At 42.5% G+C, this 13703-nt stretch overlaps 1 protein-coding gene across 9 annotated transcripts in view; it reads right to left on the bottom strand.

The window, feature by feature from the left end:
• The window catches only part of UCKL1 (uridine-cytidine kinase 1 like 1), a 35452-nt gene that overhangs the window by 14060 nt on the left and 7689 nt on the right, over positions 1-13703 (bottom strand). For 3 of the 9 annotated variants that reach the window (XM_007475498.3, XM_007475501.3, XM_007475499.3), the window contains exons 2-5: positions 4337-4524; positions 3681-3787; positions 2190-2360; positions 419-490 (exon numbers count right to left, since the gene is read on the bottom strand). In XM_007475498.3, the coding sequence (XP_007475560.1) occupies positions 419-490; positions 2190-2360; positions 3681-3787; positions 4337-4524 (538 nt within the window). Of the gene's footprint in view, positions 1-418; positions 491-2189; positions 2361-3680; positions 3788-4336; positions 4525-10259; positions 10345-10393; positions 11325-13703 lie in introns of those variants that run through there. The other 6 variants (XM_007475500.3, XM_007475502.3, XM_007475503.3 and 3 more) reach the window with 5 other exon arrangements.

Raw genomic sequence — 13703 nt, 5'->3', positions numbered from 1 at the left:
AAGAAGTCACTCCAAGAAGAGGACAGAGGTGCCCCAAAGCTTCATTTCCCTTGTATTCTCCATCTCTGAGTCACACCTCTGACTGTGGGAGAATTTTCTATTTACTTTCCTATACCACATTAGTGCTACAGCCTGAATGCAGGTCCTTAGAAAAGTTTCTTTACAACCAGCTCATAAAAATCCTTTTGGCTTGCCTCTGACTGTCATAACAGTCACACAGAAGAGATATTGACCATTTTCCATGAAGTCTCACGCTTGCTCAAGCTTTTCATGGAGAGCTCTCAGTGAACACTCCTTATCCTCTGCAGGAAGCAATGCCCAGCAACTGGCAGTAAATCCCTCTAAAACCCGTGGCTACTTGACTTTGGGGTAGTTGTAACTTCCATGTTTTCCAGAATAATGCCCACCTCACACTCACCTCCAAGAGCTGTTTGTCTGCAAATGCCATGATTCCCTCAAAAATGATCACATTGGCTCCATACAGGGTTTTCTGCAAGATAATCACAAACCTGTCAGAGAACTCTGGCAGTCATAGGAAGAGACTGAAAAGAAAAAGAATCATCAAGTTCAATGGAAAGGCTGCCAATCAAGATTCTAGTGAAGTCCATACAACTACTCTCTAATCCATTCCCTCCTGGGACCTTGTTACCAGAGAGAAAGGTTTAGCGAATCCAGCTATGACTGATGTTCTTAAAAAAAGTTCCCAAGATAACAAGGTTCATTTGGCTGCAGTGAAGTGGTTCTCAAGAAGAAGGGTATCAGGGGAAGGAATATGCTGCTTTCTGTCCAGAACAAGAAAGAAAGTCAAATGTGTGATAGAACCAGGGAGTAGGGGCTAGAGAGAACCAAGAACTGGAAAGCATATCAACTGCTTCTTTGGCATGCTGATGGCATAAACCCTCCTGCCAGTAAAGAAAACTGGTCTTGCTTGGCAATGATCTCCAATAGGAGGATCCAGCTCTCCCTCCAGGAATTCCAATGTACGCTTGCCTATTTCATTCCAGTTCTTTGACAAGGTGTTCAACACCACTCCTTAGTGTCTCTACCTATCTTTTTTTTTTTTTAAGGCAATGGGGGTTAAGTGATTTGTCCAGGGTCACACAGCTAGGAAGTGTCTGAAGCCACATTTGAACCCAGGACCTCCTGTCTCTAGGTCTGGCTCTTAATCCATTGAGCCACTTCACTACCCCCCCCCCCCATCTACCTATTCTTCAGAAGGATCCTTCCTATTCTTGCTCTTGAACTCTAGATCCAGGGTCCAAGACTTCATACAAGGGACCCCTCCCTCAGAATTCCTGATCATAATACATGGAATTTCAATCAAACCTGTTAGGTGTCTGACACAAACACCATTCCAGGAATTAGCCTGATCCTGAGACTTGCCTCAGTTCTACCTCCTGTTCTCTAAAGTCTTTAACAGAGTTTGTGTTGGAAGGGACATGCAGAGTGCTAGTCTGTCCAAATTGTCCCTGAACATTAATTCTCTGTAATCCCCACAGAAGGAACTATCTAGCCTTCACTTGAAAACTTTTCAGTGAGAAAGAACCTACCATGTCCCAAGGCAATCCATTCCACTCCCACTGACACCTTGGACAGCTACCCCTGACAGGAAATTCTCTTTCCTACATTAAGATTAAATTTGCCTTTCAATCTGTGCCTAACCAGGCATTTCCCCTATAGCATCTCTACCTTTTGGAGATCATGAAGCTGAGGCTTAAGGTTGCATGGGGAATATCTCCCTCTTGCACAAAGACAGAATTTTATCTCAGAAAAATGGGACTGGCTGGTTTTCTAACAAGAATGTATATCCTTAATCTAAAGCCCTGCTAATGTCCCTGGCAGAATCAGAAATAGAAATAATAAGAAAAAGTCTTCCAGAAAGACCTTTAGCCTATGATCCTCATTTGGAAAATGTTGGTAGGTTGGGATTTTTTTATGGTTTCACTGCAGAAGGTACAGAGGGGTGCCCAGAGGTCAATGAGTAACAACAAGGGGAGCTGTGAGAGAAGTGAGGAGGGGTCTCAACAACTCATCTCAACATACTTGATTTCTACCCCCCACCCCCACCCTCCCTTCCTTATTGCAGAGCACAGGATTTCAGACAAGCCAGAAAGCTGCATAAAGATCAAGAGTATAAATTGGTCTGAGAAATCCTGGCAGCAGACTCTGGTCCCTAATGCCGACCATACCCAGTCCTTTTTCCGGCTGTGTGTGGTAAAGTCATAGATGGGGATCTTTACACTCTTCCCCTGCTTCAGCTTCTTGAGGGTACAAACGATGAGGTCAAAATCGAAGGCATCAGGGTGGTCAAAATTGAAGTCATTGTTGGCTGCCTGTTCTTGCTGCTGCTTGGTAAGCACCTGTCACAGAGAAGGCCTGGAATAAAGAACTGATTCGAGAGGATCAACCTGTCCCCTCAGTACGCTCAGATGACCTCCTTCAAGAGAGGAACCAGATACTTTGAAAGAAAACCTTTACTTAAGTTTTCTGCTGAGGAAGAGGGAAAAGGCATGTGAAAGGCCCTTTCATCATAGATTTATTACTAATAATAGTAGCACTTACTAGGTGCCAGGCACTGTAGGAAGTGCTTTAAAATTATTACCTCATTTGATCCTCACAATAACCCTGGAAGATGGGTGGTTATTATCCCTATTTTACTGATGAGGAAACCAAGACAAAGAAAGGTTAAGTGACTTGCCCAGAGCCACACAATTAGTATTTAAGGTAGGATTCAAACTCAGGCTTTCCTGACACCAAGTCTAACACTTTATGCAATGTATCAACTAGATGCCCTTCTTTCTGACGAAAACTTGGGCAATAAGCCCAGAATCTCCCAAGAACAACATCTTCTATTAGTTGTTTACTTGGTTAGTGCCAGATGGGGGGGCGCTAGGTATCATCTACTCCTGGGCCATAAATCCTGCCAGGAAACAGAAAAAGAGACTGGGCCAATGCCCATCATTCCTGAGAGGGCAGGCAGTGTAGGACTGATATATCCAGTGTGATATTTGTACTCTCCAACACTGAGAAGCCCATTTGTTTCTCCTGGGCAGAGACAGATCTCTCCCAACATACCAAGCTGAGGACACATACTTGTCTGACAATTATATTTGGTTAAAATGGCCACCTGACTGCTCACAACACCCAGCTATTGCTACGTGTGGGGCGTGTGAAGATACGTGCACATGAGTATGAGCATAAGGCAAAGTGACACTAAGAATCTAGCTGTCTAGAATGGGGCAGAGGAAGGTCATGTAGAAGGGGCCGAGCCCATAAGACATCAAAAGGGTAGCGAGGGAAACTATAAAGCTGACCATTTATAGAGCTGCAAATGACTTGGAATAGACAGAATTTATCAGAAATACAAATTAAATAACAGAAAGGGAAGTGCTCAGAAAAAAAACAAGCACAAAATAAAATATACTGAGATTTCCTTTTTCCTTCTTGAACCTCTCTCCTATCCACTGCCTCCACATATTTTTTTCCAGTGATATTATCTGATCTCCTCAGGTCCCAAACACATCAGCAACGACTGTTCTTCTCTCTCTAAATAACCAAGGGCCTCATTTCTCTTCATGTGACTTAGGAGCAAATCACAAACTCCCTTATGTCTTTGATTCCTTTCTAAGAAATCAGATCAATCAGCTCTAGCCTATTTAATGGTGTCGTACACGGCTCACCTTGTAGAAGGAATCCATGGACAGCAGAACCACCCAGGGGACATCCAAAGCTTCAATAATCATTCTGGCCACTGTGGTTTTCCCAGAGGCACTACCCCCACCCAGGCCTGTTAGAGAGAAGAGTAACTGTTAAGGAAAGCTCTATGTCATTAACTGACTCTTCACCCTTTTAGTTCTAATGATCATCACTAAATCACACAGCTCTTCACCTACCTATCTATGGAAGACTAGACATAATTCCATTCTATTACCCTTAAGAAAAAGGCCCCTGAACATAAAGTAACTCTAAGACTGTAGCCCAGCAGGAATGAAACAGGGTTCCAAATCATGTAGGCTTTGAAACCTATGAGCAAAAAGTCATATGAACAGAGAAACATGAATTAGGACTGGATATATTTTCATTAAGCACAGTGCCTTAATTCTTTCCTCTAGCCTACCTCTTATTACCCATAAGGCTACAGAACAGACTCACTCATGGGAAGCTCTTAGTATTTGGGGGTTAATCAAACAGATGGTCTTCTGCTGAAGACCTGATGGTGATCCTTACATAAAAAAGAAATAAGAACCCAGGGCCACAAAATATTTCAATTCCAGGCTGTGACAACTTGGCTAGAGGAAAGTCCACTTTAAATCCACCAAAAGCATTTGAGACTTACCAATAACAAAAGCTTCCTTTGACTGTGTCCCATGTTCATTGTACCAGGGAGGCCGCCCAGCTGTGTATATTGTTCTTTTGCTGGTTCGCAACAGGGGTGGCTCTGATTTACACTGGCTAGTGGTTCTTTTCCGGGGTGATCGGCCTGTGCCCACAGGTGGAAGAAGTCTGTCTAGAGATTCAGCACTGCTATTATCAAGAAGAAAAAAAAAAGATAGAAGAATTCAGATAAAGAATCACTGCAAAGGACTAGGAGGAAGTCCCCTTTCCAGTCTGATACTTTATAAAAGTTCCTAAGAAACACAGAGGTCAGTTTCCTATTCTTATTCAATATGATTTCATTTGGCATTTCTCTAACACTCAAAGATACTTAAGACCTTTATTAACCATTCTTCTTGTCTACAACTTTATTTAATAGGCTAGTCTTAATAAATTCACTTCCTAGGTAAAGAATCTGAGCCATAAAGAATTTCAGATTTGCCCATAATCACACAGAATGAGAAATGAAGGTTCCTGTTTAGTTAGAAACACAAGAATAAGTATCACTGTGTTTGAGAACTAAAGAGATTAGGCAATAACTTAGAAACATAGATTTAAAGATAAGAGGCACCTCAGTCCAACTTCCTCATTTTATAGATGAGGTCACTGAGGTCTGGAGAGATTTTCCCAGGTCTACACTAATACTCTTCCCACTGTGCTAACCTGATTCCTAGAAAGATATTCAGTGACTAGTGGTAGAGACAGGATCAGAAATGGAAGGAGAAATCACATTGCATAAGACTTTTCAGTTTTTCAAAAGGGTTTCCTCATATTCATTCTTTTGACAGTGGAAAGAATGATGCATTAAGACACAGGAGAAATGAGTTCTAGTACCTCTTTTCACAACCTAGTTAGAAGTATGATCTTGGAAAAATCATTTAAATTCTCTGGACTTTAGTTTTCTTATCTATAAAATGAGGCTAATACTTTGCCAGCTTGAAAGCAGGTGATTGGATGTCTCTCAAGGTCCCTTCCAGGTATATGAAAACAGGCATCTTGCATGGATTTCCCTGGACTTGATCTTAGCAGCTGTCTTGCCTTCTGTTAGCCATTGGACAACATGCAATGTGATGACCATGACCGAAAATACAATTAAGAAAATTATGGCAATGGTCACAGAAGAAGCCTCTTTGTCCCAGCTAAGCCATCGCTACTGTTTTCATGAGTGGTGACACTTCTTTCCAAGACTATATTAGGGTCTATTTAGAGTAGCAGCACTCTGGGTTCTGAGCTACCAAAAGGAAAAGGAAGTAGCAAAAGCTCTTGCTTATGAACAAGTCAGCGTCTATCTCTAACCTTCTGAACTTGTCAGAGAGGCATAGCTACAAGACAGAGGAATAAAAGGATCAGTGATTCAGCCTTAACTTGAGTAATAAACACCAGCTTTGTGGTTTCCTCCCTCTTTCCTTGCAGGCCACTGGGCACACCACTCTGGACAGAGCAACTTCGTACCCTCGCACTACCTCACCTCTTAGACACTGCCCATTAACAAAGGACTCTTATAAAGACAAGGTGAGATTGGTTCTATCTGAAGTTCTCTTCAGGAGTCTGAAGGGTTCTCCGGTCCCCTTCCCTGCTCTTTCCCTCAAGGCTTTGTTCATCATCTTAGTTGCTTACAGCTGGAATTAGGGCTTTGAATTTTTCTTTTATTACCGCTGGAAAGTTGTCTGTTTAGCTTCTTCTTATGTTTCATTTAGAGAGACAAAGAATAGCCTGATACTGAACTGCTAGGGATTCATCTTTGAGTAGTAAATGGCAGGTAACATAGGAGAGCAGTTCTTCTCCAGGCTAAGCAGACAAGGCTCTGACCTCAGAGCTAGGAGATGACAGGCATACTGAGATTTTAAAGGACTACTTGCTCAGTAGGGTCCTGGGGCAGGCTAAGTTGCTCTAATTTTGAAATGCCAATGTTCCCAGGGGCACTCACAGAGAGTGAAGTAATAATAAGGCGGAGGGAGACATAGTGGGCTAGGGTGGGGTTTTGGGTTTCTTAAAAATTTGGTGAGTAAAAACGGAGGCTTTATTATTCACCTTAAATACATTTGGAGGTATATTTAAGAGCCAAGACAGAGAATCTAGATTCCAAGTCTAGGGAGCATTAAAAAAAAAAATCCATCAATAATATCTGATGAGAAAAGCCCTCTGACCCATCTCTTTAGAGAAAAACAAAAACAGAATTACTCATCCTATCAAGGAGAGAATGGATGAGCAAAATCAGAACAATTAGCCAATATATTTTGCTCTGTTCGACCTCTTGTGCCTTTGAGGCAGCAATTAACTAACAAGCGGCATTCCCAAAGGAGAGCTGACATCAGTGGTGAGGCTAGGGCACAAACAAAGATGTTCTGATGCAAAGATGATTGAAGAAGAGTAGATGTTTTGTAACCAAAAGCAAGCCTGTTGACTTCACTATTTTCTAAACACAAGGAGAAGAAAAAAATAACATTTCTTCCCCAGATGGGGTAAGGGGAAGGGAAGGAGAAACCCAGAATGGAGGTGAGTTCAGTACCTTGCAATACTGATCATTAATTGCCTTACTTGTGACACTTGTAGGGGGCACGTAATCATCTTAGTCTTGAAAACTATTAGCCATTGTCATAAACCATTACTCCCCTGGATACAGAATCAATGAATCTCGTAGTAGGACAGGATTTCAAAATCCATCTAATACAAATCCACACCTGAACAAGAATTCTCTCTACAACACACAAGAGAGATGGTCATTCAGCTTTGACTTGAAGACCTCAAATGAAATTATTTCCCAAGACAGCTGACTCCACTTTTGGATAACTAATTGTTAGAAAGATTGTTCCTTGCCTAGACCCTATTTTTGCCTCTTCATGGCTTCCAAATTCTGCCCTCTGTGGCCAAAACTTCTACCACTTGACAGTCCTTCAATAATTGGAAACAACTATCATATCCCATCTAAATCTTCTTTTTTAAACCCTTACCTTCTGTCTTAGAATGAATATGATGTATTGGTTCTAAGGCAGAAGAGCAGTAAGGCTTGGGCAATGGAGTTTAAGTGACTTGCCCAGGGTCACACAACTAGGAAGCATCTGAGGCCAAATTTGAACCCAGGACCTCCTAACTCCATAACCTGGTTCTTTTATCTGCTGAGCCATGTAGCCACAACTCCACATAAGTCTTCTAATAGAAGGAATAAAAACATCTTAAACCCATGAACTACATAGTGCTGTACACAGAATAGGGTCCATAAACAATCAATGTTTAATTTAAATTTGTTAAATCCTTTCCAGATATGAGGATAGCTGACTCCATTTGGCCTGAGAATTTTCTTGGCTTGTTAAGAGCACCAGAAATTAACCTTTTCATTTCAAAATTTGTATAAATTATGTTTACTTTAGCTTCCTGATAAAGAATGACAATGATGGCATTTCAAACACAAGTGAAAAAGTATGGTACCTCAAAAGAAGGCAGGCTGGGTTTATCAGTACAGAGTGAATGCCCCAACACTACAACTTTACTGAAGTTATGCTGAATCTTCTTTGTTACAAAGGAGGGCTTATTAGGGCCAGTGTGGTGGCCCAGTGAATAGAGATCCAAGCTTGAAGTTGGGAGGACCTGGGTTCAAATATGACCTCAGGCCCTTCCCAGCTGTGTGATCCTGGGAAAGTCACTTAACCTCTGCCTATCTGCTTCCTCATATGTAATATAGGGATAATAGTCATACCTGTCTTCCAGGGTTGTTGTGAAGATAAGCACTTTGGAAACTTTAAAGAACAATATAAGTATTATTACCCTTGCTATGGGAATCTGTAATTGTTAGTGTAAATAACACCTGAGGTAGGACCTACCTCCAGATTACAGGACCTCAGGAAGCAGAATCTGACACAAGGTCTTCCTAACACCAAACAGCATTCTAACCACTCTACCACATTGCTTTTAAACTAGTCTAGCAATCCTGTCAAAAAAAAAGGAAATGAGGCAAGTAGGATAGAATCTGTTCTTGATGACACCCTAATGGTTCTCACCCAATGGATCATCTAAATGCCTGCAAACACAGACAGAGCATGAAGTATAATTCTTGATATCAAATACTTGGTAATCAATGTGATAGGCACTGGATTTGGAATAAGAAGCCCTGTGCTAAAATTTCTGTCCTAGTATTTTCTATTGGTTTGGCCTTGCTTGGTCAAGTCATTTCTCTCTGGACTTGTAATTCCTTCCTCTGTAAAATCAAGAGATTTTACTGAAAGAGCTCTAAGGTCTCTTCTATGACTAAATTCTAGGAGCCTCTGAACCTTTAATAATCCTTCTGTGGGGCAGCAAGGTGGTTTGGTGGATAGAGAGCTAGGCCTGGAGATGGGATGATTTGGATTCAAATCTGGCCTCAGATACTTCCTAGCTGTGGGACCCTGGGCAAGTCATTTAATTCTAGCCCTAACTGTTCTTCTGTCTTGGAACCAATAGTCGGTATTGATTCCAAGACCAAAAGTAAGGGTTTAAAAAATAATAATTCTTCTGTGATTTTATGAGAAATTAAAGTCAATTTTACTGTACTTCAGCGAGATTATTTCTAGTAATCCCACAGGCATCATGGCAAACCTTGACAAAGAAGAATGTACATTGGTCAGAGGCACTGACCTTGGTTAGGGGATGAGGGGAGTGGAAGGAAATAGCCTAGAGTCATTGCCCTTATCCTAGAGAAGCCCCTATATATCTGGAAATTGACTGGCTACTATGTTTAAGAAGGTGTGTTCTAAGACACTAGTAACCAGGAAGGCAGCAATTATTCTGGTTCAGGCCCTCCTACCTAGGCTTCTTACATGCTATGTTTATACTCAAAGTAGGAAGTCCACTCTGAAATTTCTAAATCAAGAAACAGAGTCACAGAATTTTAAAATATGAAAGGACCTCAGATGATCAAGGACCGGAGATGATCAAGTTCAACTTTTTCATTTAATAAGTGAGGAGACTTGGGCCCAGGGAGGTGAATGACTTACTTGTCCATTGTCTCCCCAAAACTACCTCACAATCCTAGAACAAGCCCTCTGACTCAGAAACACTGATTAGGACAAAATCAAGGGCTTCCTCTCAGCCTCCTACAAATTTATTATTATTACTGAAACAAATGCAGTAAGATAACTACACACACACCCTTTTTAAATGACATTTGCTTGAATTTCAGTGGTTAATGTGGCCAGTGATTTAAACTCCCCAAAATACAAATGTAATTGTCAACCGAGGACTGAGAATCCAATAGGGAAAAAGTCTCTTCTCTCATCAGAAAAACCAACTTTTCTTTAAGTCAAACACCAAATACAGTGGCTTATTACTTTTTTTTTCAGAAACAAATTCTGTCGCAATTTCACTCTTATTTGCTTGTCCTAATGAGCTCATCCTAATTATCACCCCATTTTCCTTCAGGCACTGTCTCAACAGCAGTCCACCTTGCAAAGATGGGATGGTGGTGATCTGACCCGAAATCTCATCAGGCTTCCACAATTTTAATAGGAAGGAAAAGAGGTGGGTGTGACATAAAAGTCATCCTTAGCCAGAGACTTGTAAACTCTCAAAATCCTATGAATCCTATTATTCTGACTAGCAAATCTGTCCTGTGCTTCTCTCCTCTCCCCTCCCCATATAATATTCTACCTCTCCCTCTAACAATCAAATATGACATTTTCTTGTGTCCTTAGATTACAAAGCTCAGCCTTTTCTACTTACTGGGGGAGTAGAAAAATGACACAGGGATCTTTTCTTACCCTCATTTACAGTTCTGTAAAGATGCTTCTACCTCTGGTCAAGAAGTTACATACAAAAGCAATCAAGCAATGCCAGCCACAAGAACAATTTGCAATGAACAACAACTGGGCAATGAGAACAAGCTACCCCCATCCTAGAGAGTCAGGGATCTTTACCTGGCTACTGCCTGATTGTTTCCTGATTCCCATAGATACTTCGGCATCAGCAGAGCCTTCTGGCCACTACTCCAATTGGAGCCTTGCTCTGAAGCCAACAGCAATAAAAACAACAAGACAACTCTGAAACTCACCTGCCTTCAGCTCCAAGGGCCCAGCACCCTGATATCCTGATCCCGGGGTAACCAGGAGGGCTGCTCATTCCCCAACTTGTAGTAATCACAGGACTATGTAACAAACAGGATGCTGAGTATAATTATCTCTCTGAAGCCTAAATCCCAAGTTAGGTTGTAAGCTTCTCAGTACCTACAGCACTCTGAGCTGGGAGGGACAGTTTCCCAGAAGAAATCTGGAAAAGTTCTGAGTTGACTGGGCTGTACCTCCATGACTGGCTATTCTAAAGGTGAGACTCAAGGGAATGATTCGGGAACCTGGTGTAGCAGAGGAAGGCAGGAATTTGGGTTTTCTTTAAGGTGTAATTCAATGTTTCTGATTTGCTAGATGTAAGGGCAACAGTATCTACATTAGGAAAAAGCCAGTGTGAGCTGCTGACTTCAAAGTCCTGCAGAGGCCAACAGGCATAAGAGGATAACTTAGCTAAGAGATTATGTTCATTACCTGATATTAATAGCACTGACTTTGATTTTTAAAAAAATCAGCCCAACAACAAACTAGTAAGACTTCCCAGAGCCACCCTCCAGCTGTGACCTAAGCTTTGGGGGTGAGGGGCTCCCTTTCACCCTCCAAAAGCTCTGCTCTGGTGTCTGCCTCTAAGCAATCCCAGCAGACATACTTGTTTTCTAGGAAAGGGAGAGGAACTAGGAGCCTGATTTAGCGGCCAGCCCTGGCACTACCAGAAGGGTCGAGGGGCCTGAATCCCACCAGGTAAGGCAGCCCGGTTCCTTAAGCTGTGCTCCACCCTTCTTTAGCCTGGGCAAGATGAGCTGCCATAGCACTAGACAAGCAAGACTGATAAACATTGGCCCCCAGGGCTCCTCTCCTGCCTCCTCTCTTTCCCTCTCCCAGACTCCAGTGCCCTAGGCAGGAAGCTTTCTACTTCCCTACAAGAGCGGTCAGAGTCAATGTCAGTGCCAGCAATGCCCCCACCAGGAGCACTGTCAGCTCCTCCCTCTCTCCAAGGTGCTTCTAACAGGCACAAACAAACATGAAACTCTATACTCTGGGCTCAGGCAATGTGGCAACTAAGAATAAACGCTGCCCTCTCTTCGCTCCTCTCCCTGCATTTTGCTCTCCTCAGCCATCCTGGTGCCAAGGGAACTGAGTATGCAGGGCTAAATTAGAAGCAGCAGCTAAGCTCTCCTGGAGCCTAGTGAACACGACAACCCAGAGGGCCACACCACTGGGCTGCTAAGTCTTTATTTCAGCACTCCGGATTTAAATGGCAGAAGTTGGGCATGGCCATTCTGGCTGGAATAGGCCCCCAGAAAGTGCCAAGAGGCACATGAACTTTTTTGTTGCCTTTCCAGATAGCCCCACCTCTCAGAATTAAACCCTACCTTCACTGTAGCAAAACAGATATGGAGAAAACACCAGATTGTAAACACCTTTCTGTGCTGGTAGCCCCCCACCTCTCTGGCCAGAGAAGAGAAGCAGATCTCACTGCCTAGTGACCAGGACTCTTATTGGTTTTTCAATGACTCCAAGCCTCCTCCTTATAATAGTGACCTTTTCATTGATATCCATGTAATCATTGTGGCTATTCATCCTGCTTATTTTACTAGGCACTCATTTACATAATTCTCCCCATGTTTTCCTGAATTCCTCCTATTCACTTCTTACTTCAAAACAATATTTCATTTAAATTCATTGTTCAGGAACTTTCTAATCAATGAGCACCTAAACTTTACTTCTAGTTTTTTACTACAAAAGTGCTACCATGAATATCTGAGTACATATTAGAACTCTGTTTCTGTCTTTGAATTTCTGGTGTACTAGAGTTATCTGTGTTTGTAGCTTAATCCCATACTGGACCTTACACTCCCTGAGCCTGAGTGGCAAGGAAGGCGGATTAGCTGAACATCAGCTCTCCCCCAGCCCAGCCCAGCCCAGCCCAGCCCAAGCACCAGGTACTTAGTAAGGCAGGACAAATGAATGGAACTAGGGAATTGAAGTTTTCCTCATTTCTGGCTTCTGGTATTCTAGCATGAGGAGACAATAATGTACAAGACAAGATGAATGCTGGAGTTTGACTTCAAGTATGACAATAGCATTAACTTACCAGACTCCAAAGAAGGGCTACTTTGCAAGATATTTGCAAGATATAATTATGTGCAAGATACTATGTTAGCTGCTAGGGATACAAAGACAAAAACTGAACAGTACCTGCCCTCAAGAAGTTTGTTTTCAATTGGGGGAACAACCTACACATATATAAACAAAAATATGGGGGGGGCACACGCAGCAAGAAGGAACCCATCAAAGAAAGGCTCTTGAGATGAGCCCTCAAAAAAGGCTGTCTTGGGGGAAGCTGGGTGGCTAAGTGGATAAAGCCATGTTATAGTTGTGTAACTCTGGGCAAGTCACTTAACCCCCATTGCCTAGCCCTTACTGCTCTTCTGCCTTGTTAGCAATACATTGTATCACTACTAAGACAAAGGGTAAGGGCTTTAAAAAAAAAAAAGGCAGTCTGTCAACAATAAGCACTTAAGTGTATACTGAGCTAAGGGCTGGATGTACAAAGGCCAACACAGTCCCTGCCCTCAGGGAGTTCACATGCTAAGAGGGAAACAAACATGAAAACAGCTGGGCACACAAAAGATACATAATATCTCTACAAAGAGGCAGAGGTGAAGAGGCACATTCCAGGCACAATGGCCCACCAGTGCCAAGGCTCAGGCAAGAGGGGTAGAATGTTGTGGATGGAGAATAGCAAGTAGGCTAGCCTGGCTGGAATGGGGTGTGTTCCAGAAGAGTAACCAGAAATCAGACTGGAAAGATGGGTGAAGAGTTTCAAATGCCAAAGGTAAGAGTTTGTATTTTATCCTAGCCACTGGAGTTTCTGGAGTAGAGGAGTCAGGCCTGTGCTTTAGGAATATCAATTTGGCAGCTGTGTGAAAGAAGGCCTGGAAAGGGAAGACCAATAGAGGTTCCTGCGTCCAACAGACCAGACCCTTCAGGGGCTGTGTGAATGGGGACAGGGAGGGATGCCAAAAATGTGATAGAGGAAGAGGAAGGAGCTGAAAAAAAGGGTGAGAATTTAGAACTGAGGATAACTTGAAGGCTGTGAACCTGAGTAACTGAAAGTATGGTGGTGGCCTCAACAGAATAAAGAATTTAGGAAGAAGAGTAGGTTTTGGAGGAAAGATAATGAGTTCCATTTTGACAAGATGGATTTAAGATTCCAGTTGGAGATGTTCAATAAGGAATTGGTGATGTGGGAGTGGAGTGCAGGAAAAATGGTAAGATGGGGGGAGGGGGGGAGAG

Source organism: Monodelphis domestica, chromosome 1, assembly GCF_027887165.1.
Source record: "Monodelphis domestica isolate mMonDom1 chromosome 1, mMonDom1.pri, whole genome shotgun sequence".
Taxonomy (NCBI): domain Eukaryota; kingdom Metazoa; phylum Chordata; class Mammalia; order Didelphimorphia; family Didelphidae; genus Monodelphis; species Monodelphis domestica.
Note: the sequence above shows the minus strand (reverse complement) of the source record. Positions and strands in the feature narration are given on the sequence as shown.